This window comes from Cynocephalus volans, chromosome 9, assembly GCF_027409185.1.
Source record: "Cynocephalus volans isolate mCynVol1 chromosome 9, mCynVol1.pri, whole genome shotgun sequence".
Classification (NCBI taxonomy): Eukaryota; Metazoa; Chordata; class Mammalia; order Dermoptera; family Cynocephalidae; genus Cynocephalus; species Cynocephalus volans.
Genome location: NC_084468.1, coordinates 82,611,905 through 82,639,426, shown reverse-complemented (window position 1 = coordinate 82,639,426; position 27,522 = coordinate 82,611,905). Strand labels below are relative to the sequence as shown.

General features: G+C 36.7%; 1 protein-coding gene across 1 annotated transcript in view; it reads left to right on the top strand.

Moving 5' to 3' along the window:
- The window catches only part of UNC5C (unc-5 netrin receptor C), a 344,425-nt gene that overhangs the window by 290,981 nt on the left and 25,922 nt on the right, over positions 1 to 27,522 (top strand). Inside the window, exons 8-10 of the mRNA XM_063108393.1 lie at positions 14,871 to 15,062; positions 15,724 to 16,068; positions 18,867 to 18,954. Of these exons, the coding sequence (XP_062964463.1) occupies positions 14,871 to 15,062; positions 15,724 to 16,068; positions 18,867 to 18,954 (625 nt within the window). The remainder of the gene's footprint in view (positions 1 to 14,870; positions 15,063 to 15,723; positions 16,069 to 18,866; positions 18,955 to 27,522) is intronic.

Sequence of the window (27,522 nt, the reverse complement as noted above, 5' to 3'; positions counted from 1 at the left end):
ATAATGTAGTGTAATGTTTTTTAAAAAGGTAAATTGGTGCTTAAGAGCAATACAGTGTGAAATATATTTAAAATATTACTGCCAGTGTTTATTCATTAATTTGTTCAAAACAACCAAATTCAGATACATTTCTTCCTTAACCACTTACCTTAATACAAATACCTTTGATTCAAAATATATAAAAATATTGGATAAACTATTGCAAACTTAAAATACACACACACACACACACACACACACACACACACACACACACACATATGGTGGCATGGGTAGTTCAAAAGAAAGAAGATAAACACTCAGGTACCAGAAATAAAGTGGCAACCCCAAGCTAGAGAGGTAACTGTGAGAGTTGACACCAGGATAACGAAGGGCAGCACTGGACATGGACACAGGTCCTAGGGGTGGGGAGCTAGGGTTCCAGTTTTGGCACAGAGCCAGCAGCCCTGGCTTTGTGAAAGTCTGAGGGTGAGATTTGGAAGCAAGAACCCTGAATAAAGCTGGGATTCATAAATAAGAAATAACTGCCCCACTACAAGAACAAGTAGAACATTTTCACCCACTGGCCCAGTAAGCCACAGAAAAATTCATGGTAAGAAAAAGGAAAATGAAGTCTTCACTTAAATAAAACCACAATTCTACACCCAGCTCCAGTGTGGAATCTAAGAAACAGTGCAGGAAGCAAAAAACAAAAGATGTGTAATTACCATAATCACTAAAACTTCAGGGGCATCATCAGTACAGCAAACAGCAAACCACTCTAGGGTCTCTTCCACAATGTAAATGCTCTATGACAAAAATAGCTCACTCCTGAAAATGAGCTTACAGTATAAAGTTTCAAATCTCCCAAGGGAGTAGTGCACTGTAAGGGAGAGTTGGCAACATAATAAATGAGTTAGTATTCAAATAGTGGACTCATAGAGCAATGTGAGTGAGACTGTAAAGTAAGTAAAAGTAAAAAGACAAACTATTTTTAAAAGCCCAAATGTCCATCATCAGATGAGTGGATACGGAAAATGTGGTACATCTACACAATGGAATACCACTCAGCTATAAAAATGAATGAAATACTGCCATTTGCAACAACATGGATGGACCTTGAGAGAATTATATTAAGTGAAACAAGTCAGGCACAGAAAGAGAAATACCACATGTTCTCACTTATTGGTGGGAGCTAAAAATTAATATATAAATTCACATACACACACACACACACACACACACACACACAAACCGGGGGGGGGGGAAGAAGATATAACAACCACAATTATTTGAAGTTGATACGACAAGCAAACAGAAAGGACATTGTTGGGGGGGAAGGGGGAGGGAGAAGGGAGGGAGGTTTTGGTGATGGGGAGCAATAATCAGCCACAATGTATATCGACAAAATAAAATTAAAAAAAAAAAATAGTAAGTGCAAAAAATAAATAAATAAATAAAAGGAATAAGGCACAAATTAAAGAACAAAATATTATTAAAAAGACAGACAGATTTGGGAAAAAAATCAAATGGAATGTCTAAAAATGCAAGTATGATGACCAAAACTTAAAACTCAAAGGAAGATTAAAAATTAGATCAGACAAAGCTTTAGATAAAGCTGAAAAGAAAATTAGTGAACTGGAACATAGAGATCATGAAACTTTCCCAAATACAGGGAAAAAAGGTAAAGTGAGTGATTATGTAAAAAGGAGATTAAAACTCATGGAGGACAGAATAAGAAAATCCAACATTCATTACTTAAGAGAGCAAAATAAAGAAGATTTTCAGACAATCAGTATAGAGAGGATTTACTGTTCTCGAACCCTCACTGAATAGATTACTAGAAATGTAAAATAAGAATTGCTTCTTCAAAAAAGAGAGAGACCAACTGAGGGGCAGATGGCAATAAGATGGAACTAAATTGTTGACAGCATTAACGTGGAACATGGGAAGGTGTGAACTAAGTTAAAATTTTCCAATTTCCATATATTATTCAGGAAAAGAATAGTAATATATTTTGCATTAGATTTTACTAATTCAAATGTTCCAGTTAACACTGACTACACACATAAACGTTGAATGCATAAATTCAAAATAAAAATTTTATGGGCAGGAAAAGAGAAAAAAGAAAAAAGATTTACTAATCATGGTAAATAAAACAATAAAAAGGTGGTAGAAATAAATCTACCTATACCAGGGATCATAATGTGAATGAATTAACACTCCTATTAAAAAATTCTTTTAATTGTAGGAAAAAAATCCAGTTTTATAATATTTGTGAAGGACACAATTATATCATAATTATACAGGAAGATTGACAGTTAAGAAATGGAACTTACAATGTTGTTCAATATTTATTTTGAAACGTCCGGTGAATGTCTTTGACTATCTGACTGGGCAATATTTTATTTAATTTCATTTCCCATTATGCCTAAGTAACATACTTAAGAGATTGTTTTTGTTCATAGTTCTAATTTACATGTTTGTTTTTCTTAGGCTTTATAGTTTTTTAGAATGCTTCATTTATAACAGAATAATTAATCAAAATTCTTCTGCATTGTTTACCAGGCTATTAGATACTTATGTAAGACATTTTAGAAATCCATTTATTTCCTCAAATTTCAATGCCAATTGAAATTTTTCATCAAACGCTTTGAGGATTACTTACAAAATGACTGAATATTTTAAAGATTTAATAATGTTAAATGTTAGCAAATGTGTAGTTAAGTGGAAACTCTTGTATTTTGCTGATGGGAATACAAATTTTTACAAATTATTTGGGGAAATAGTTTGACAATATAAGCCAAGAGCTTTAAAATTGTTCATATCCTTTTACTTTAACCCAGTAATCCAGGGGCTGGCTGGTTAGCTTATTGGTTAGAGCACAGCCTTATAACACCAAGGTCACAGGTTTGGATCCCTGTACTGACCAGCAGCCCAAGCAGCAGAAGTAAAAAAGTAAAATAAATAACCTGGTAATCCTACTTGAATGAATAAATCTTAAGTAATTAATATGAATACCTAAAAAGATATGTGTCTACATTCTTTGTTTTTTATTATTCTAAAACATTCAAAACTCAAAAGTCCAGTGTTAGTCATATATGTTACTTCTATAAAATGGAACACTGTACAGCTGATAAAATATGTATGATGGTTTAACATGGAAAATCAAAATATGGGTATATGCATTTGGTTAAAACTATGTAAAAATAAGCTTAGAAAAAAGATGAATGAAATTTATACATTTTCTGGGCTAGTGAGATTACAAGTAACTATTTTCTTTTTCTTTATGCTTTTTTTTTTCCACATTTTTTAGAGTTAGTATTCCATTATGTTTATAATTATAAATAACATTTTGAAAAAGAAATGTTGAGGATAGGCTGGAACCACAGCATGGTATTTGGAGGTAGAGCTCTCTGGATTTGAGATATAGCAATGTCACTGACTTGTCCTGGGAATTCGATCAAGTTAATTCAAATTAGATTACCAAAATAGTATTTGCATAAAATACTTGCATAAAACTTTAGTTGTGCAAAACCCTAGGTGGCAAGAGTTACTTATAGCCAGTAAACCAAAGTATTTTGAAGACACAGGGATTTGGAACTGAAATAATAGTTTTGTATTTTTTCCCAGTTCCCTATCACATACATATCACTTTATCCTTGCAACTATACTTATTCTTAGACCATTTGATAAATTGGATTCATTATGTGATGCTGTGTGATTTCATTTGTGAAACAAGACCATGGTCTTTAAACAATTTCAGAAGCTCCTCTAAATTTTTAAACCATTCATTTCCCTTAGTTCATATTTTATGTATAATATGTAACATATTTATATATATTACAGTGGATATAGTCTCATTGGCCTGAAAAAGTAGTTCTTATACTGGAGAAAAATGCCTTGGTGCCTTCAAATGAAGAACTTCCAGAAACTGATGTTATTTCACTAGAATGCATTATTAAAGGCTAATTAGAAGTCGTCAGAGTTACTTATTGTCCCAGAAAGAATTTGGACATTTTTAATTTATAAGCACATTTTAAATTTTTTTTAAAGTAAACATTTTAAAAACTGGAGTCCTTTGGTATACTAAATGGTATGGATTGAATTGAACAAGAAAGCGTAATGACTTGGAATGTTTGACTCTATTGAAAATAACTGAAAACATATGTCTGATCTGTCTGACATGAGAAAAAAACTGAACATTGATAATAAATTTCACTATTTTACCTTTTAATATTACAGATTAAAATATCTTCTTCACAAGGTAGTATTGAAGGTCCATTGCACCGCCTGCCCATTAAAATATTTAGGTTTCTTTATATTATCCCTAAAATGATGTGAAAGTAGCCTGCCCTTGGTTTTGCAATATATTTTTGAAATGAAATGGTTCTGATGACAGAGAGAGAGAGAGAGAGAGGGAGAGGGACAGAGAGACAGAGACACAGAGAAAGATGCAGAAGAAGAAAGCACTTGCGAAATCTTCAAAAAATGCTAAGCCAATAAGCATACTCACATTTTATGTTAAAATACAATTGTATTTAAACAATTTATGTTAAATACAATTGTATTTAATTGTATTTAATATAATTGTATGTATAAAATATAATTGTTATTTAAGACTTGATAACTTTTTACTTTTAGAATCTTTATAATAAATTTATGGTAACATCTACTTTGTCATGGTTGGCAAATCCATGCCATGCTTACCTCTTCCTTTTGAAACTAGCAATCCAAGGATTTTATATATGACTTGGTCCAGAAATGATGAGTTATATATATTTATTAATACACTAAATTAGATTATTACTTTACTGTAACTATACTATGGACTTTAGTTTTTAATCCCATTTTTAAGTTTGGAGTTCCACACAGGCATATGTAACAGTGAAAATCTGAATTTAGAATTACTCTGTCTTGCTGAGGAGGGTTTATGCCACAGTAGACAAATTAAAAATTGCAATTTACAAACAAGAACTGCCTGGAATTGTGTCTGCAACAGTGAACTTCCTGACTTTGGGAAATTAAAATGTTATGCATTCTGCAAATTTAGCACTTTCTACTCATTAAAAAATTTACATGACACACAGCTCTTCCATTAATTCTCACATACAGAGAAAGTGGCAGAACTCTGTGTTTGAATTGAGGTGTGGACGGCTGCATACCAGCACCTCCCCCTGGCCCCTCCCCCAAGTCCCAAGTGCATTTAATGTGGGGAAATAATTTACCTTACAATTACTCATTTCTTGACTTTAGAATGATGTGTTTATAATCGTCCGTGGTAGGCATTTGAAAAGATGCTAGTCAGTTCCCAGTGTAGTTCTTGTCAACACAGCAGTTTGATAGGAAAGCATAATTGTGAGTGTTAGACAGTGTGGGCTTTTATCTGTAGTTTGGAAGAAGGTGATGTCATAGCTATGTTTGTATAGCTCTTGATTTGCGTAGTGTCCCAGCTGGCAAATAAATATTCTGGACATGGGCCGCCCAGATCAGTGCTCCACAGTCTCCGATATAGTCAGTGTGGTTTTCTTTTGCTTTTTTCCTTTCTGGTAAAACATTTTCCTGCTTTTGAAAGCAGGGATGTGGGCAAAACCTTTAGCCCACAGAAACCTGATGAACACCTATGGAACCCCCAGCAGATTAGTGTAAGAAGACAAAAGCCAAGTCCTTCAGCTTTGAGATGGAAGGAAACTCCGAGGGGGTTAGGAAAGGTGTCACCCCGCAAACCACCACAGCAAAGCAAGGGCTCCTTTGAAATCACGTGGATGCGGGTCCAGGGCTGTTAGCTGAATTTTTCTTTCTACCTAAACATCCAGCCCATAGAGTGATGTATTCTAGAAATCAGCAACCTTACTTCAGGACTCTGTGTCATCTTACTTTTTCTATCAGATGTCTTTACTACTATGGAAAGATTCTAATATCATTGCCTTTGGATTTAAGAGTTTATGATTCTCTTTTAAGGAGCATTGATGGGAATGGAGTCTGCTACATAAAAACACTCGGGTAGCTGATCTATGAGTTTGACTTTACTGAACTGTTGAGTCAAATATCAGACATTTATGCTTCAGTTCCTGTGAGTCATGAGATAAGACTTTTACATCCTGGAACCTTAATTATCTGCTCCTCATTTTCAAAATGGTGTGGATGGTTACTGTTACGAACAGGGCTATGGACTGGTTTAGCGAGGCATGGCCAAATGTTCTCCGAAGTCTGGAGCAGCAAATTACCACAGCAGTTTAGATAACTGACATCAGTGATAAGCAAATGTTCTTTGCAATTTATGTTGTCATGTGCTAGAGTTTATGTATTCATTTATTTGGAGTTCGTTAAGCCCCATCAATAAAGAAACCCTGAGAAGAGTGGTAAATTATAATAAATGACCCTGGGTGTCTTTGACAGACCTGACCTTTGACATCATTAGTTCAGCCCCTATGGGTTTGCTAGATAAGAACTGACCTAAAAGGAAAAAAGAAAATCTGGACACGTTTATTTTGAATGACCCTTGAGGTTTTAATAAGAACATTTGCATCAGAAGAAATGTAATTGGGGTGAGAAAAACGCCATGTTTTGACTAAGTGTAATGTCACTGGCAAAAAGAAAGACCAAGCAGCCAGGTCAAAAAGGGGAAAATCCGCTGGGAACGTAGATTCTTCGAATAATAAGATCTTAAAATGAGGAAAGAGCTTATGAGGTGGTTTAGTATACTCAAAGTAGATAAATATGACTAAAACTAAGACAAAACTTAGTGATTTAAAAATATGTACTTTTATAGAACACATTTAATGTTTTTATAAACTACAATTGAGATATGTCATATGCATAACTTGCATACTAACGCCTTGTATTTAGTATGAATCACTCCTTTATTGTACTTAGTCCTCACAGTATCTTAAAATCTATTTACGTGAATTAAGGTCATAAAATCGGCTTCATATTGAAATGTAATGAGTAAACCTTAAAGCCAAGCGGGAACACCTTACAAAATCTACCCATACTTTTTGAAGTACTCTTGTATTTTCTACGTTTAGCTAACAATTTCGGCTAATAATTTTTAGCTAATAAATTTTAAGAAAAGCTCCACCCATCTCCCTTTTGGCTAGGGATTTGATAGGTAATGTAAAGATAGTTTGAATTCTCAGATATCTACATAGAGACTTTCCTTTTAGGTGTTCCTTAAGTCTGGGTCAGTTGTTCTCAAACTTTGGAGGGCATAAAAATTACCATATTATATATATATGTATATGTATAGTAGTTTAAAGGTTTTCAGATTTAATTTTAATTCTATTCACTTTCCACCTAATGCACTGATTTTAGGATCTGGCATAAGTTGCTTTGACCCCTTTCTACTGTGTTAGGTAGAAATATAGCCAAGCTGAGACAAAACTGACTTGAATTCAATTTAATTAATGCCCAAAAGATAGGAAAAATAACCTTTCCAACAGAGCATTTGGTATCTCTTAATAATAGTTTTCTCTTTCAAAGAAGAAACTGAGGTATAGAATTGAAACAGCCCTCCAATGTCCACGGACCAGTACTAGAGCCAGCACATGAACCCAAACTTGTCTCATTTCTAAACCGCTTTTCGTGTGCGTTCTTGGATGCTGGAAACAAGTGGTTGTTGGCTGTTATTGCTTTAAAATGGGATTTTCTTCTGATGTGTAGGATCCCTCCAATTATTGATATTTATTCCTTTTCTTTCTGATGGTATCATTTTTGGAGGAAACAATGTTTCTCCTTAAAATATTTACTTATCGTAGGGTTTATGGCAAATACAATGTGATCATCACGCATTAAGTACATCACTCCAGCAAGCCTCTCCAGTTACATAAGAGTACAGATGCCAAGGTTTGGTGCAACCCTTTGCTTGCCCCACACTTGAAACAAAAGACACTATTTGGAAGTTGTCTCATTTAAGAGAGAAAACCCCTCTATGTTGTGTTAGCTTTCTCATGAATATCAATGATGATGTTTCAGTGGAGAAGTAATTTACAGTCTACATCATTAGTGTTATTTCATCCAATCTCTGAATTACAAATTAATCCAGGAACATACCAAGCCCCTTTCTATTATTTCTTTGTCTCTCCTTATTTAAACCTACTAATAAATGCTCATATAGTGATTATAACGACCTGGGCTATAGTCTGAGGTCTGGGATCTGACCCTGGCTCTGCGGTTTCACCAGCTTTGTAATGTTAGACGAGTCTCTTTACCACTCTGTGCTTAAAGGGGTTGAAATAGGAAGTTCTAATCAGGGATGTATTTCAACTCCAATACCCTGGGGGATTGCAGGTTAGTGAGGGCATACACTTGGTTTTGAGGAATTTAAAACTGGCCAATAATGCTGAGAAGTATTGAAGTTATGAGTCTTGCCCCCTTCCCCGAGTCCCTCACCTGTGCTCCCTCTATCAGTGCCAGAGAGGTGATTTTGAAAATTATCAGTGGAGGTGCATCTTGTCCCGGACAGTTCTTCCATGGCAAGACTGTTCTTCCCATTGCAGGCCATTCAGCATCCTTGGTCCTTACTCATTAAATGCCCCAAACAATCCCCTAATCATTATGACAACCAAAGAAACACAGCCTGCCCCCGTCCCATTTCCAAACACCTCCTTGAGAAGTGGCACCACTCCTAGTTGAGAAATGCTTTTAGCATCAGTTTGTATTCCAGCTCTGGCAATTTGCTTCTGTAACATGCCACTATATCTTTGCCAGAAGCCACAAAGGCCAGGCATAAACCTCTTTAAATGGAGAGGGTAAAAAAGTGTCTAGTCCTTAAAGGAATGTTGTTGCTCATGGTTTCTCAGAACAAACTGGGCTTCTCTTCTCTGTAATAACTGGAGAAACTGAAATTCAAACAAGTTCCCTAAGGTTGCTTATTATATAATAGGCTGTGTTGACTCTGCAAATAAAATCCCTTAAGAAACCAGTGTCTTAGTGTACCTTAGTAACGTGCATCATAATGATGTTGACAGAGTTATTTGTCATTTATTGATGGCTTGCAGTATACCAGCACTTTACAAATCTCGTTTATCCATTCCACAGCTATGGCAGTATTCATATCCCATTACACAGGTCAGAAAACTGACGCTTTAGAGAAGTGAAGTCATTTGACCAAGCTGTGGCAGCTAAAGAAGTGGCAGAGTAGTGTTCAAACTGAAATCCTAGCTGAAAAGCTCAGTGCTTTTCAGGCTGAAAACCTCAGTGCTTCCCTGCCTCAGCCAACAGCCCTGCTACTGTTTAGTCCACTTTACTTTCAAGTAACAGGAAAGTTAACTGAAATCCCTAACTTATGAACCAGGCTGTCTGTCGGTAGTGACACTAAAAACAATTATTTTGCACTGTTTTCTCCTGGAGATGTTATTTTTCATTATTGCTAGGACTACTCTCAGCAGGGTTACCTCATTAGCTGAAGAAAATGTCCCCTGATGTTCCATGAGAGACGGATCAGATGGAAAAGCATAAAAACAAACTCTAGAAAGTGATTCTGTGTTCCCCTCATTTAGGAGCTGGAACAGTAATCCCCTTCTTCTCTCATTCCCAGCCTCCAAGTGCTGTTTTACTTCTGTAGTAGCAGAAGTGTTTTGAAAAGGATGGAAAAACTTTTACAGGGCTGCCTTCCAAAACTCTTTATCAGTGTTTCCGTAACAGTAAATTGGGGTGTTGAACCATTGGTGAGTACACTTAATACAGGTCTGTTTTAAATTTTCCCACGTAGGAAAATAACAGTTTGGTTAGATTGGTCCTAATTGGCTATGAGGAATAACTAATAGTGAAACTTTTATTTATTTTTTATATTTTAATTTAATTTAATTTTAGAATAAACTCAAATATGGACACTTCATCAAACATATTGATACACCTGCTGATGGACATCTCTCAAGCCATGTGTTACGAAACCATCCGTAAAATCCTCCGTTTGCAATTCATTATCTATGGAGAAACCAAAATGATTTTTCCAAAATTACCTTCCATCACAGGATTTGCCACAGAATTACCTTCCATCACTTGGAATAAGATCAAAACTCCTCATCATGAACTAACAGACCTGCGTGATCTGGCTGCTGCTCACGCCTCCAGCCCCTTTCTCATCTTGCTCACCGTCCTCTAACCACTTAGTTTTCATGTCAGGACTTTTGCATTTACTGACCCTCTTCATAACACATTATTGCCTCCTCATCTTTACTTGGTTGATTCCTCCTCAACATTCCAGCTGCAGCTCAAATTTCTCAATAAAAAAATTGTTCCCTAATTCCCTAAATTAGCCAACTCTATATCTCCAATCACATTACATTCTTTTTATATTTAAAAGGACTTTTTCAGTATTTGAAATGATCCATTTATTATTTTGTTTACTTGCTCGTTTTTTGTTAAACTAGAATTGTAAAAAGCAAGAAAGTGCCCCCTATGTCTAGAATAGAACCCAGAATATAATAGGGTTCAAGAGTATTTAATAAATGAATTAATTATAGTTCTGCACCTGAAATGAAATATGTCTCAAATAAATATCGTAAGGCACAAAAATAGGTATTAAGTGGTTCAAATTCACATAAATATGGTAAAGTTGAAATTAAAATTATAAAGTTCTTTCCTATTATTCTTCAGCCTGCCTGCCAAGAACAGGAATTCTGTTGAGAAATAGTGGTATAAGTCAGGAAAAACCCAGAACTGCTTTACAGAGAGTAATTTCAGACCATGTTATATCTCTCTGGAGACAAGCTTCTTTTATGAGAAGCCCTTCTGCTTACTGAAGCAGGCCCATGCTGATTCTTACCAAAATTTTCAGGATGAGCATCAGAACATTTCCAAATATCCTATTTTATACTCATTCCCTTGCCCTCTCACCTGTGAAAAATATGTCTTTTGCAATTCCTCTACTTAACATCATCTCTTGCAAAAAGATGGCTCTTCCAAAAAGATTGTTATCTGGTCTCCACTACTAGCAGTGAACTTGTTTTGTCCCAAGTCTTTGGGTTTCAAAAATAAAGCCTGTAGATGTCCCAGATGTCCTTTTATTAAGTTCACAGAATCCAAATGGAAAAAGGTTATTACCAGACAGAGGTGTTTATAAATGAAAATCAAACCTAATACGTGGACTCGGACAACTGGAATGAGGAATATAATATTTATAAAACTGAGTAGGAGGTTGCAATCATTGCTCTAAAATAAAGCATTAAAAATTAATTCAGAGCAAACCTGTCTGTGCTACAGCAAACCTCTCTTTCATTAAGATAGCACTGCATGTTTCTCCAGAATTAGTTTCCCCAAATAAGTAAATAGCTTGTAAGAACTAGATGTTCTGCAAACTACAGAAGAGCTACCTGAGGCATGGTTTAGAGTTGCTTTTAGTATTAAAGCTTTACAGACCTTTCATTTTGAACCAATTAATTGTGATTCTTGCAGTTTCCCTATCTTTTTTGCCCTTGAGTATTACTAGCAAGATGTAATTCACATGCTTTTATCCGTGTTCATTTGATTAATCCAAATGGTGCTATAACATTTGATTATGTTGCAGAATACTAAATCTTGGAGAACTATAGATACCAGTTATAAGTTATACTTAAATATTTTGCACAGATTTTCTACTTCAAAAACTTTGTGTTCTACATTTTAAAAATATTTTCTCCCTATCTTCTTCTACTTCCCATTAGTGTTATGTTACTATTATTATTAGTTTCCTACTTCAGAATGCACTAAAAAGAAAGAAAAATAAAACTCCTAAATTATTTCTGCATTTTTAGTTGAGTTGGGGTTTTTATTTTGTCCAATTTATACCATTCTTCTGAAGCCCTAAAATAAATAACATTGTAACCTCTAGGCCCTATTGATTTTCAAGTGATTTCAAATAAAAAGCATCCAGTTTCCATTGCATTGACAAACTGTTCAGTCCCTGGACAAAACCTATTGGATTCCTGTTAGGTGGGAGCAGCAAGAAGCAACAAGAAGCAACAAAAAATCCAAAAGGTGGATTTGCGGTGGAGGTGGAGAGGTGGTCTCAACTCAGCTCAGTAAATGAATACTTAACCTTTGACCAATGACGACAGGTCTTCTTCAGTTCTGTTAGACCAAGAGCAAACTGTTATGATTAAATAAAAAAGAAAAAAACTGTTTAGAGCCTTACTGAATATGTCCTGGGAATTAAAGCATATGGCAGGGATAAGGAAAAAAGATTTTCCTTATGCTAATGACCCTTGATGTCTGAAATAAATTAGATCCATTAGAGTTTATGCTCAATAAAAGAAAGACTTTAAGCACTCCAAAGTTAGTGACTCGAGACCAGTTTTTGCTCTGAAATTCAATCTGCCTACTTATTAATTCTTAGTGAGGCCCCAGAGCAGACAGGAGACGCAAAATCATAATTCTGTACTGAATCAGAATTTTAAAGGACCACAAGTTCCTTTTCCTTTTCTTTTAATTAAACCATTTTTCATGCTTCCCATTTTGTTTCCCTCATTAATTTGATTTTGTTCCCATTTTTGTTTCATTTTTTTTTCTTTTCAAGGTTTCATTTATCCTATTTCAACTGAACAGAGAACCCAGAATGAATATGGATTTTCTTGTAAGTTTGATGTTTGGATTTTATGTTGCTGAATAATCATTTAATGTTATTGCCCCCAGTTCAAGTTTACCTTTCTTTGGATCACAGATGTGCACACAGGAAATAGAAGCCTAATATATTCTAACATGAAAAACAAATTAGATTTTCACTGCAGAAGAGAAGAAAGGGTCATTTCAAGTCTCTGCCAGCTTTAAAATCTATCAGTCTACCATTTAAAGCTTGAGTCCCAGTCACTGACAAAACATATCATGAAATATGCTGATGTAAATAAAGGGCAGGGTTCAAATACCAAAAAGGAAAGCGTTGAGAAAATGCAGATCTATTAAGCTAGAAATCATGAATGTTGAATAAGTAATCATGGCCTGGTAAAGTAAAACATTAAGGATTTAGACATAATACTCTAACCAGAGTTCAGAATCCTGCTGCAGGGCCTCAAATAAAACCCAGCAGCAGGGCCGGCCTGTGGCTTACTCAGGAGAGTGCAGTGCTGATAACACCAAGGCCACATGTTCGGATCCTATATAGGGATTGGCCGATTGGCTCACTGGCTGAGCGTGGTGCTGACAACACCAAGCCAAGGGTTGAGATCCCCTTACCGGTCATCTTTTTTTAAAAAAAAATAACCCAGCAGCAAAGGGAAGTCAGCACTTTGAAAGTGGTGCTCATGCAACCAAGAGTACTTGAGATGTCACCGGTCTTCTGAAAAAATCTGTCAATATTGACTTGATTGATCGGTAAAATGGATATCCTGGAAAGTTTGAGAAAGACAATTTTTTAAAAAGAAAGCAAAATCCTTTCACATACACTACATTTAAACACAACATGCTAAAAGAGATGGAGCAATTTCCAATAAGGAATTCATTTATTCTGCCAATGTGTGAAAGATACCATGAATGAGAGCATGAGTTATCACATAAGCCACTGGCAAATGAAATAATGAGTTATTTCACCACATAAACCATGTGGCTGTGAGGCTTAGGAGACAGTAGAGATTCCTCAATTCTTTTTTTTTTTTTTTTTTTTTTTTTGCTGGCTGGCCAATACAGGGATCAAACCCTGGATCTTGGTGTTATCAGCACCATGCTCTAACTGAGCTACCAGCCAGCCAGCTTCTCAAATTTTAGGAGGCCATGGGACCTACAAATTTGAAAACTGTCTCTCCCAAAATATGCACATGTATATAAAATTGATCATAAAATTTTAGGTTGTTCTTGACCACCTGAAGTACCAATTTAAGCATCACTTTTACGATAAGCAGAGTAGCTTTAGTTAACTTCGCTAAACATTTCTTGTAGGTCACAGAAAACTAAAAACAGAGACTTAAAGATGTCAAAGGGGTTCAACAAAGGTTTAATTTTGTTTGTTTGTCTGATTTTAATTATCAGCTTCTATCACCTTTTCCAGTTGGATCAAAGTGCTCTCTGTGCTACCAAGGCAACATGGACCATTTACAGGAATTCTGTTGTTGCTTTACCCAGAAACAGGTCCCCAATTGACTATACACTGTGCTGGTCACATGTGCCATTTGCCTTCTGGGGTAGTCTGACTTTTATGATCACTGACCCAGGCCTTTATCTTAATTAGTAGACCGTAGAGCTATATTTTATTCCAGTAATGAGTAGATCAAATGTAAATCTGACACGGGACCATGAGAAGCTCAGGGTTCTCAGAAATAATACTGCATCTGTAGCAAAAGCCTGGACCTAGAGAAGGTATTGACATTAACCTCTGCTCCCCAGATCTGGGCCTTCTGAAAGCACACCTTTCAAATCCAGTATGTTTGCTGCTAATATTTGCTTTGCTTAGTTACCCCATTCCCACCTACCCCTCCACTGATTTAGGGGAAAGTGAGAGGAGTGCTATGAAAAGAAATTTTATGACTTGGAATGACACTTAGGAAAATACTCTGGTTCAATAAATATACAGATTCAAATCATGCCAGATATCTCTAACAGCGTTTATGTTTATGTTTTTGAATAACTATTAGTGGATTCACAAACCTCTTCAAACTTTTCTACCTGAAATGAGTAATAAACTTTATTCTCCTGTGGGTGGGTATGGTTCTAGCTGTAGTTTCGTTATATGCTTGGTAACAAACGGTCTGTTATGCTGCCCAATTATAAGATAGATTAGGGGGTGGATAGATGCAGAGGGCGAAAGAAAAATCAGAGATAATTTTCCACTGAAAGGCCACAGTCATTTTATATAGCTTTGAAATAGATTTGAAATTAACCTATAAAAAAGGCAATAAATGTCTGAAAAAATTATAGTAATGCATCTGTGTACTGTGGGAAATTTCTATAAGCAGTTGGTCTAATGTTCCATTCTTCCCCTCTAGCTGCTCCTGATTCAGATGACGTTGCTCTCTATGTTGGGATTGTGATAGCGGTGATAGTTTGCCTGGCGATCTCTGTAGTTGTGGCCCTGTTTGTGTATCGGAAGAATCATCGTGACTTTGAGTCTGATATTATTGACTCTTCGGCACTCAATGGGGGCTTTCAGCCTGTGAACATCAAGGCAGCAAGACAAGGTCAGTGGACATTCCACGGCACAGCCTGTGACTTATGCCTGTAAGCAGATTGGGACATTCGATCATCCAGTTCAGCTAGAGTGGTAGTCATGAAGACAACAATTTTGGTCAATTTTGTTCATTTCTCTATTAATGTCATTCACATAAGAAGTTAGAGTTGAATGCAAAAATCATCTATTTTTCTCTTCTGACTGGTTGCCCTGTCGCACTTTTTAACTTCTTTTTGAAAAGAGTACACTGATTGCTTGACTAATTTTTTGAGTCTCCTTTTCTCTCCTTTGACATTGCTGTGTATTGCTATGAATACAGTGGTTTACAGATGAACCCAAATTCAGTATAAACAAGGGAGACTATTACCTAAAAGACACCTAGCAGGGCTCATTGTCCAATCCAGTCTGTTGAAATAGCTTCATTTTTTAGGTGTAATGAGTAGATTTCAAAGAAGCATTTAGAATGAGCTTGGCTACTTATTTATAGCCAATAATAAAAATGATGCAAGTTACCTGATTGCCCTGTTTTCAGCAGGGCCTTTCAGTCCATACATCTCCAGGATTAGCCAAGCTGCTTTGCTTTGGGCTCAGAAAGAGGAGAGGGAGTCTGATTAATGTAGGTTGGCCCGAATGAAGAATGCAAATGGAATTCTTTTCTCTTTCTGACTCAGACCTTCTGGCAGTACCTCCAGACCTCACCTCAGCGGCAGCCATGTACAGAGGACCTGTCTACGCCTTGCATGATGTCTCAGACAAAATCCCAATGACCAATTCTCCAATTCTGGATCCACTGCCCAACCTGAAAATCAAAGTGTATAACACCTCAGGTGCTGTCACACCCCAAGATGACCTCTCTGAGTTTACATCCAAGCTTTCCCCTCAGATGACCCAATCCTTGCTGGAGAATGAGGCACTCAACTTGAAGAATCAGAGCCTGGCAAGGCAGACTGATCCATCCTGCACTGCATTTGGCACCTTCAACTCCCTCGGGGGTCACCTTATTGTTCCCAATGCAGGTAATTCCTAAAGGTGTAAATTGCAAAATGCAGCTGGAAAACATATTTTTTTGGTACCAAAATCTTTTTGTTTGTTTTTATTAGGCCTGAAAAGTTCAATGTAGCCTATCAAACCCAAATCTACTTTCAAAGTAAACTAAACATTATTTTAGACAAAATCAGCAAAACCATTTATCTTTCCTCAACCAACTCTGAAAACACTTCCTCTAGAAATATTATATGCACAACTTTCTGCTGAGGAGTAATTTAGAACTGTCATTGACCTTCTTTTTAATAGAACTTCAGAAGGCAGCATCAAGCCAGGAACACTCACTGTTGTCATTATACTTAAAAAGGACAAATTAATTAGAAAACCTATCAGTTGGCTCAGTTCCAATTTACTATGTGAAGGAATACTTCATAATAATTATTTTAGATGATCAGAAGATATCATAATAGACATCAAATTTTCATTTATTAAATTAACTATTACACGGGCTTTAACATCTGGGTATTTATAAGGTACTCACTCCTACCTCTGATATATCTATCTAAAATCTTAGCTTCGTCAGGTGTCCTTTTGTAGTATTATTTAGTTTTCAGTTTATTATGTAGTTTATCTGCATCTAGAATATAAGCCTCATAAAGGTCTTCAATGTTGGACTTAAGTTAGTGACTGATAATGCTGGATTAAAGATTGATATTCAATCTTGACTCTTTTGTACAAAACTGTGAGTATTTTGTAAATACAATAATAAAAAGCACCTTGATTGACCTAAAGTGTTAATGTCACATAAGGAAATATATATTCAGTCCAATAATGTGCAAACCAATGGGTCTTCAGGCCTGAATACAAAATTTCATATTTGATTCTTCCTTCTATTCAGTCCCCCAGTTCAATGCCTTGTCAACTTTTCACTCCTTATCTTTAAAACTACATTTTAATAAAATTGAAATATTTATTGGGATATGATTTTTTTCTTTTTTTAATAATATAAATAATCTGAGGTCATGTATTATATATAATGGTTTTTTTTTACCTTTTTCTCATTAATTTTCATGTTATTGCATGCTCTCCAAAATCATAATTTTAAGTATCTTTATAATAGTCCACAAATGAATGGATCAAAACATACTCTATTATTCTTCCATTGTTTAAACATCATAATTATTCCCAAGACAATTATCTTCTGCCTGATATTCACTGGATTCTGCCTTTCCTTTCCATTTTTACACCTGCCACTTTTTTATATGTGAATTATTATAAAGTCTTCTTAAGTGGAAGGAAGGGAGCTAGCATGTTTTAAATATTTCCTGTACCCATATACTAGGCAATGGTGATCAGCATACATTATTTTATTTAATAGAGTAACCATAGTTACCTAATATTTGTCAGGCCTTATGCTTGTTACTTTACATCCATAATACTGTTTCATCCTCATAACAAAAATGCAGGCATGTTTTATGGTTCCATTTGAAAAAAATAAAAGTGTTGAGGCTTGGTAGCCTCGTGTGGGGTCTTTCTGCTTCCACTCTGTGCCCTCCACAAACCGTTCTGTACATTAGCACGAGGCTCCACGTCCCACGACACCAGGGCTCTCATGGTACTTTCCTTCTCAAGAAGGCCATGGCTCAACATCTCCAAGCACTTACACAAAGGCTTTTGAATAACTATTCCCCTTATCTCTTCATTCTTTATTCTCTAGACTTTCCACCATCATCAGGCAAGGTTTCCTATTGCCCCGTGCTCATTTGTCATATTCCATATCCTTGCTAATTAAATTATAAATTACTCAAAGACAAGAACACTATCTTTTACTTCTCAGCATTCATAACAGTGCCAAGCATTGTACTCACAAGGATGCTCCATTAATTTTTATTGACCTGAATTAAACTGAATTTTATGTATATAAATGATGGAGCCAAACATCTTCAGAGTGCAGCCCACCCTCATGCACTCTTTGTGATGGCGATTAGTACTGCAGTCAGGGTTGCTTACAGGGTGGACCCCAGACCACCAGTGTGGGCATCACCTGGCACCTTGTTAGAACTACACAATCTCCAGCCCCACCCCAGACCTTCTGAATCAGAAACTCTAGGGGAGGGTCCAGTAATCTGTGTTTTAACAAGCCTTCCAAGTGATTCTGGTGCAAGTGCAAATTTGCAAACCTCTGCTACAAGCACAGTTAGCTTAGAACACAGCTCAATGCAGTTCCAACAAAATGGCACAATTAACAACTAAGTAGAAACCCTCTGATCTGCTGTGACTTAACTAGCAGCTGCTGTTCAGTTTCTAGAGTTATGTATAATAAAAGAAGTTCTTCACCAATTCTAATTCTGTTGTAGAATAACACTGATGTTAAACAGATATTTCAGAAATAAATTTTTTTGATATGGTTGAAGTTAGCATTTCCCTGACTTTGAATCTTGTGGGGATTTTTTAAAAATTGGAAACTATGCATTATTACAGCTGTTTGAAATTTTAAGAGCCACTGTTGGTTTTCCCCTTGTTTTACAAGGAAAACAACAGTGAGACCATCTGTGTATTCCTTAAATAAAACAAGAATCTAAAAAATTACATCATTCCTTTAAGTAATTCCATAAAAGTTCAGAGGGAGCTGTGGTAAGAAATAAGGCCAATAAGGAAGGAAAGCAGAAAACTATGAATATTTACATGTCTTTAGAAAAAAGGAAGCAAATTTCTTGCTACATGGTCACAAAAATCTCCTTATTCCCTTTTACTTGCTGCAAAAGCATTCGATGAAGCTTCCTTTTGACTCACAAGTCTTATATGACTGTTTTTCTCTTTTGCTATTCAGGAGTAAGTTTGCTGATTCCCTCTGGGGCCATTCCCCAAGGGAGAGTCTATGAAATGTATGTGACTGTACACAGGAAAGAAAATATGAGGTAAGCATGCTTTTTCTGGTGCACTTGATTTTATCACTGTCTAACTTGGAGAACTGTGCAATAGAAAGAATAAACCAAACCTATTTTTGTCTTGATTGCCCTGCTTCTGACATACATTTTTCCTCTAGACCTACAAAAGGTCGAGTTTTCCTTTTCTTTGTCTTTGAAGCTCCAGACTCTTTTGCAGATCTTGAGTATGGGTAGAAGGCCAGAGATCTTTTCTGTGAACATGCAGCTGAAAAAATGGCCAGAAATGTGATCCATAGTTTGTCCAGAGAGATATGTGGGTAGACACAGAGACATCGACTTCATGTGGCCTGGCTCAGGAATCCAGCCTGTTCCCATTATAGAGTTAAAGGTCACAGAGGATTGTACAGCCCCTAACTCCTGACCTGCCACTCCCACCTGAGCCTAGTACTTAATTCTTCCCCACAGATTCTTTCTTTTGTGACTTTCTTCTAGCTTAACCAGTATCAACCTCCTACTGAGGTTTAAATTCCATACTTTTTTCAAACTAGGCCTAAGGTTGAACAAAACTAGGTTGAATCAAAAGGCCTGTTTCTACTGTGTCATCATCATAAAGATGAAATTATTTTAAGTAAAAATAACAAGAAGAGTTTAGAAGTCTTGAATTCACTTTTCAGTTTGACCTCCAATGAATTGCATATGGTCTTTTTTGATTAGTTACCATATAAAGTGCATGTGTTAAATAGTGCTTTAGAGGCCTGACTGGTTAATATTTCTGAAGTTCACTAAGATCTTAAAATAAAAGATATTGTTAAAATGGAGATCATCATCATGTAATTATCATTGTTTTTCCCAAGGGGAAGAGCATGAGCATCTCAGATTGAGCTCTGAACACAAAGCGTGAGTGACAAATGTAGACCTAGACTGTCAATATAGCGTATTACACCTTTTCTCTTCTACTCTGTCATCCTTAGAAAAACATCCATTTCTAGTCTTGTTCTTCAGTAGCTGAAGAGCTCTTTTATTATGCTCTCAGGTGGAGATATTGGTATTTATAATTGATATGACCCAGAACATCTTTTCTTCAGGTGGTGTACTTTCACCTCCACAAACACTAGCCCATGTAAGAAAATGATAAAATTCTTTGAGCATTATCCATGCCTTAAATTTGAGCAACAGAAAATCACTAAAAGGCTTGTATTTACCCACATCAAATATTTATTTTTTTTCATTCCCAATGCAAAGCAGCATTCATAGGCCATCAGAGCTCCCCTCTTTTGCAAGCAGAAGAAAAGATGATTAGCAAACTTCAAAAATCTCTCTGTTTTATTTTCATTCTCTGGTACAGAATCAAGGTTAACATTAAGTAGATCCATCCATCAAGGCTTTTGCCAACATGGACATTTTGTTTAAACAGCAACAAGTATTGGCTTTTGCTTTATGCTAAGAAGCCGGGAGGTGCTCATGGTCTCTTATTTTCATCTGATTACCACTGTCTTCCACTGAAGATGAAGCCCTAAGGGGCCGCTGCAGGCAAGGGCCGAAGCTGAAGGATATGTGTACTCACCCCTGCTCTGTTTTCCTTCTGTAGTTTAGCTGGCATCATACCAGGATAATTGTATATATTAGAGGAAGGAAAGAGAAAACAGAAAATTGATAAAGCTAGACACTTCTGCTTTTAGGTTCCTCTGCCTTTGACTATTGAGAAAAGGAGAGTATAAATCACTTCTTGCTCTGCCTACTACCTGAAGTTAGGTGCAGAGGGAATTTTCTATTGAATTTGCTGTGCATCAAAGAAGTTCTGTATATAAAAATAAAGCTAGAGAAACCTCAAGACCGCAAAAGAAAATATGCACCAGAGACCATAAAAAAAGAACAAACACGAGAAGATAACCCTGCCTGTGCTAAATGAGAAGTCCTCTCTTCACTAATTTTCTGCTTTGAACTAAATGCATTTTTCTTATAAAAGCACACCGACAAGAATGTGCTTCAGACTATAGCAATAATCCAAATCATCTGCTGCCATTTATTCAGCATGCTCTTAATTTCATCACAACTCTGCAAGCTATGGTGAGCTCCCCTTTAAAGACAAAGAAACTAAAGCTCCGGGAAGTTCGTTCACATGGGCAGGGTTTCAAAGTTACTAACTGAGGGAGGCAGAATTCAAACCCAGGGTCATCTAACCCCAAAGCTCTTCCGCTTGCTAATGTGCCGTCCCCCCTCCATAGCACGATACACGAACCAAGCCTCTGCCTCTTGTTTCTAGTGCATTTTTGGACACACCTTCTATTGCTCACTAAAGCCTCCCTCTATCCTTACCAGATATGAGATAGAACTTCTTTGGGAGAAGGCACTCTGAGGACATCAGGCAAGGTAGATATTACTTCAAAGCACTCATAGGAAAATTCTGAGCATTTTTCTCCATTTTCTTTCTCTCCGATTCCTTTTATTGAATCCAAAATGGGTGTGTTTCCAGCTGATCATCTGCTGATGCGAATTATCTGAAGGGAGGCATGAACTTAATTACATGTAGCATAGTGAATGTGACAAGAGGGGCCTTATCATTAGAGAAAGCACAGACAGGCAGATGAATAAATAGCCTGAATGAAGCACAGACACGGGACAAGCCAACTCTGACCAAAGAGTGTGCAGAGCTGCAAGGCTGTGCTCAGGATTTCTGCCTCTCCTGCGTTACAGAACTCTGGGGAGGCTGCAAAGCCTGTTTCCGCCGTGGATACAATTTCCACCATTAATGGCACTAATGCAGGCCTTTTTACCTTGTTTCTAGCAGCAGTTTTTAAAAATCTGAGTGACTCAGACTGAAACTTTGCCCTTTGTCAGTTCTTATTGAAAAACAATTTGCGTTAAAGATATGAAAGTTAATTTTCCCTTTTCTCCACATTCTGTACTCACCTAGCAGTTTTATCCAAAGGCAAAAAAATCAATATATAGAAATCCCAAATATAAAGGTAAATGGAACACTTTTTTTGTAAACTGTGGGGAGCCACAGAAGGTTTCTAAGCAGCTAAGTGACACAGAATAGCAGCGCTTTTTAAAGACTGATCTGGTGACCATGTGCGGGCTGGACTGATGCAGGGACAGAGGCGTCTCCCAGGGGGCCGGGCTTGGGTGGGCTGTGGCAATCATCTAGGCATGAGGAGAGGGGAATGAGCCAGGCCTGAGCCCGAAAGAATGGAAAATGAGATGTGTTTCACCAGAAAACATATTTCACAACTGGCTAGAAATGTTGCAGAGGAGTGGCCAAACACACCCAATATATTTAGGAATCAAGCCTCAGGCACTGAGAGAGTTTTGAGAGCCATGAAAGAGGTCAGAAGCAGCACAGGGTTTTAGGGAAGCAGACTGGGATTTAGATGTGGGAGTGGGGAAGGGGATGCGTGCTGGAGGTGAGGTCATGGCTGCCAATGAACCTCCACCTGAGAGAAGGCAGAGGCAGAAAGGAAAGAGCTGGGGAAAGAAGTTTGGGAAGCATTCCCATTCAGATTTGAGTGTGGTGAGAGAAACTAAATGGAACATGTGAAGATAAGGCAGATAAATGAAGAGTTTGCATCTAGCACAGTGCTTAACATATAGTGGCCCTCAATGAATGTTTTTGTATGAAAGGATAAATATAAGGATAAATAAACAACTTGGGGTATAACAGGATCTCAAAAATCAAAGGGAAAGGGAGCTTCAAGATGGAGAAGGTGGTTGACAGAGGCGTCATTAGAATTAAAATGTAAAGAAAGTGGAAGAACATTAAAAAATGATTGGGTTCATCAATTGCAGGACATTGGTGGCCTTCAGGGTTTGTTTTATTGATGAAATCCCACTAGAAAGGGTTTAAGGTGTGAGTTAGTGGTGAGGCAACTAAAACTTTCATATATAGCTAGTAAAATAAAAGCAGTCAAATACTATATTATGATAAACTAGAGGGCCAAAAATCCCTTATGTGGGTAATCATATAGGAGAAAGTTTTTGTTTATTTTAACAAGTTATTGTTTGGAACTTTGTAAAATGGTAGTTGATGTTATTATTTCTTGGTGAAACTCAGTGATATTTCTCCTTTTAGGAAGAGATTCGTTTCTCATTCATGAGTCCCAAGTTCCTCAGTTTGAAAGAATAGCTATAAAAAGACTAAAGATGAGGGGACAGTGAGTCCAGGTATATTTAAATCTTATTTTCTCACTGTTCTCCACAATGTTTATTTATTGAAATACTGTTTCTAAAGAAATGCTTCTAGGTGGTTTATGGAAACACATTATTTTCAATGGCAGGGAAATAATTTTAAATAAGTGAATGAAAAAAGATAAGGAAATGGGAAAAATAAATGTTATAAAAGATAAGATAAAGTCAGGTGAACAGTTAGAATATAAAAGATTTGGTGTAAATCCCAGCACATTTCCTGATAATAAGTTATGAATGTACTATTTTGAAGCTTTCAAGAGGAGAATGTGTTAAGTTACAAGATCCAAGTGTCCATGAGGACAGGAAATACGCCCAGACAAAGCTCAATTATTTCTCCTTTGGTTCCTCATACAGAAGACATTTTGTTAATACAACGAACAGCATCCTTAAAAACAGTGATGAGTTTCAATGGCTGCTTCTATTAGTGTCCCTCAGTGGAAATAGATTGTATAAGACCCAAGTATAAATTCAGTACAATAATTCCACAAGGATTCAGCCATTCCGTCCAGAGCACAATGCTTAGCTGTTCTGGCTTAATCCAGGGATAGATTTTGGCGTGTCTAGGGACATGGTGGCACGCCCTTCAGAGTGGCTTCCATAAATATTTTCTTTTGCTCAATTGAGCTTCTGATAGCAAGTGAGTTAGATATTCCCTGTCAGGTACCTAGAGTGCAAATATTTCAAGTTGCCATTTATGTGTGAAGGCGTGTGCCTTAAAAGGCAGCTGAGCCTAGGGTGGGGTTGTCATCCTGAGGGACCTGACAGAAGACACGTGTGTTAAATAGAAGGCATCTCATCTCCCCACAGAGGTGGATGGAGATAGATTCCTTCTAAGGAGTTTTGAGCCTGCAAACAGACAAGAAAAATTTATCATGGCCCTAAACCATTATAAGCAACTCAGAACACACTACTGGGTGAAGAAAACTAAATGACTTGTGTTTGAAATGTAGCTTTGCCGATGACTGGCTTTCCATCCTTAGGCAAGTGTGTCAATATCTCTAGATTTCAGTTTTCTGCAAAAGAGGTAATATAAATACTTACTCTACCTACCTTACAGGTGTGCCATGAGCAGCAAATGCAATTTCTTCTATGAAAGTTTTGTAAATTATGCAATTTTGTGTAGAAGTTCTCACTGATAACAGCAAGCAAAGGATGAGAAAATATGTCTGACAGAAACTGAAACTCCTCTTTGTGGGCTTTGTGCTCGAGGCCTAGGAACCCATCCAGCATTTACCATGATATTATCCTTGATGGACTTTGAAAAGCCTTTAAAATTTTAATCATTGTTCTTTGCTGAATTTCTACTTAATTGGTGCTTCTGCAGCTAATTTTTGCTCTGGGTTCATTTTCATATCATCTGCAATTAATATTTACGAATTGCTTGAATAGCTTAGAGAACACATAAGACATAAAGGAGTGAAGCCTTTCTCTGCAAAAACATGAATCAGACGTATTTATTATTTCCTGTTCTTTACATATTTTAATATCCTCTCTTTATATAAATAAAGAAATGTGAATTCATACACCATGACTTTTGATTTCACATAGTTAAATCTTACTCTTCCCTAAGTCACTCCTTCCGTATATGCTTGGAAATGTTTCCAATTTCAACGCTACTTCTTTCATCTTGAAAACACGTAAGAGATTCTTATTATTTCTTCTTTGTTTTTCATTTCATTAGGAATTCCACTCCAACACTTTCCTATTCATTACATTCTTGCACCTCACTGGCTTAATAAATTCTTTTGACACCTACTGCCCCTCCTTCCTTCTCCTTCCCTTGCTATCCCTCCTCCAAGAATGGTGCCCATCAATATTGTATGCCAGGGGTGTGCTCAGAGAGTACAGGTCTGACAGCCCCCAACCCAGCGGGGAGTCTTCTTCTCCCTTCTGTTCCAACTCAGTGATGAGAAGAACCCCTCCTCCTTCCTGCCTCAAGCACCAGCTGCTAGCACCAGACTGAGAGACAGATGTTTCCAATCCCCAACTATATTGCAAAGGCCACTTGAAATGGATTCCACTTTAGTCTCCTGCCTTAAAAGTTTAATGCTCACTTCTTAAGATACACTTGTAACTAAAAGGTGAGAGTAGTGCTCAGGAAAATGCAATCACCCCCGGTAGGAAAAGTAGAATTAAGCAATAATAAAGTCACTGCTCAAGGCAGATAGTGGGATATTAACGATGACACCATGAAAGGAAACCTTCACTCATGGTCTAAGAGAATGAATTTCAGGCTGGAAGGAGCAGGACAAATGGGTTAAGAGGAAATGAAAATCAAGGTGGTAAAGGGAGTAGTAGTGAGGTCTCAAGCTGCTGCTGATAACCTTATGATTCCAAATATAAGTACATTTCCAAGTACCGAGATTACTTCGGATTTAATAGAGGGAACTGTGTTGTTCTTCATAGAGAACGGAAATGATATTAAAAGACTAAAAGTAGGTAAAAATCATTTTGGTTTTCTAAATAGGAAGAAAGAAAAGCCATAGGTTGGTGGGATCCTAGTGAAATTTTAGAATGAGAGAGAAAGTAGTGATAGTCAAGGATTATTAAGGGGGAAATATGCCAAATTGTAAATGAGTTCTTAGAACTGGTAATAGTCAACTGTGAAAGCTCTAAGATTTGACCTTGTTTGTTAGCTACCAAGTTAGCTGCCACAGTTTCATGGATGCTGATAGAAGACAAAAGACTCTTTAGTCAGAGACAAAGGACTGTTTATTATTCATAGCATTAGAACTATCCAGGGTGTCATTTTTGTGCCAGTTTCCCGAGCTCCAGTTCCAAAAGGGTGAGGCAAAGAAGATCAGACGACATCTTCATACTCAGTGGTTTTATTCCAGGAAAAGACCTCTGAGCCTAGGAACCTGAATCTTTTATAAGGAGAAGTAGACATGCCTGCTATTTACACCAGAGGTAGACACTATCTGTATCTTCCAAGGCAATTGCTATGCAAGCATCCTTGAAGAGACAGTCAGGAACATTCAGAAACATGAGAAATCCGTGGAGAATTGTCTTCCAACCATATTAAAAACAATAATAGCTGCTATCATTTATTCAGTGTTAAATAGGGGTAGGCCATGGTTATAAACTAACTTCTTGATTATGTAATAAATAATATATAAACAAGAGATAAAGACTAGAAAAAAATCAATTTCAGTGGCTGTTGCAATTATGAAGGAATATGATATGTCCTTTGTAATATCCATGTGAATGAGATGGAAAGATGTGAATGGACAATGTCCATTTTAATGGGTTTATATTTGGTTGAGCTGAATAACTCAAAGTATTAATGTCAGCCTAGAGAAAGTTTTCCAGTGGTATCCTTGAAAAGGTCTTTGCCCTTGCCCTATTCTTGTGTTACAATGTTATCAATGATTGGAATGAGAACACAAATGGCAGGCATATAAGATTTATAAAAAATAAAAGACTAGAAGAGACAGCCAATATTTGGAGGAAAGACATAGCATTAGGAAATAGACGGCCTGAAATTTGCCCTGAAACTATTAAAGTGAAATTAAAATGCTAAACATAAATGTCTATACCTAGGTTTAGAAGCCATCATTACAACCACAGAAGGATATAGACTTAACCTAAGAGCCTTTCATGTTAGAAATACTTAGAATGGTTACCTTTAATAAATTACTTAAGCTCCTTGGGTTTTCATTGCCTCGTTTTGTAAAGGAGATGCTTAACCATACTATCTCCCTCTTCCTGTCTAACTGGAGCTTGCTAAATAATATTTATAAGTAATTACTTGATTGAGAATAATCTAAGGCAACAATTTTGTGAGGCATGAATATAACTGTGTATTCCAAATCAAAGAAAACAGTAGTCCCACTATGCTGTCTACTTGAGTACTGAGTTCATTTCAGGGTGCCCCACTTTAATAAGGACATTGAAACACTGACAAACATACTTATGAAAATGAAGGTAGAAATATATGTTTTCCATCTGAGGTTGAAAAAACTGAAGTGTTTGGTCTGTAATAAAGAAGTGTTTAAAGACATCATTACAACCTCCAAATATATGAACCAGTGAACTGTAATTTTGAATATGCCTAAAGCGCTAACCTTCTATCAGCCATGCTGTAGAAAGGCTGTGGCTTTCGATGGAAGGTGGTACTCGATGACCCCGGAGGGCCCTTCTAAAATCTATGAGTCCATGCTTTCTAAAGCCACACTATTCTGACAGAGTAGTTTGAGTATTGTGGTTGAGAAGGCATTGCTTTTAATCCCAGCACTAACTTGCTCTTGTTACTTGTGAAACTCTGGACAATCCACTCAACACTTTGGGGACAAAATCCCCACAAATCAACTGATGTGTGGTTAATGCATCCATTTGCTTGTTGATTAGTCTTACTGGGCAAATAATTTAAGCAACTAAAAAATATATGAAAATAAATTATTTGGATCTTTA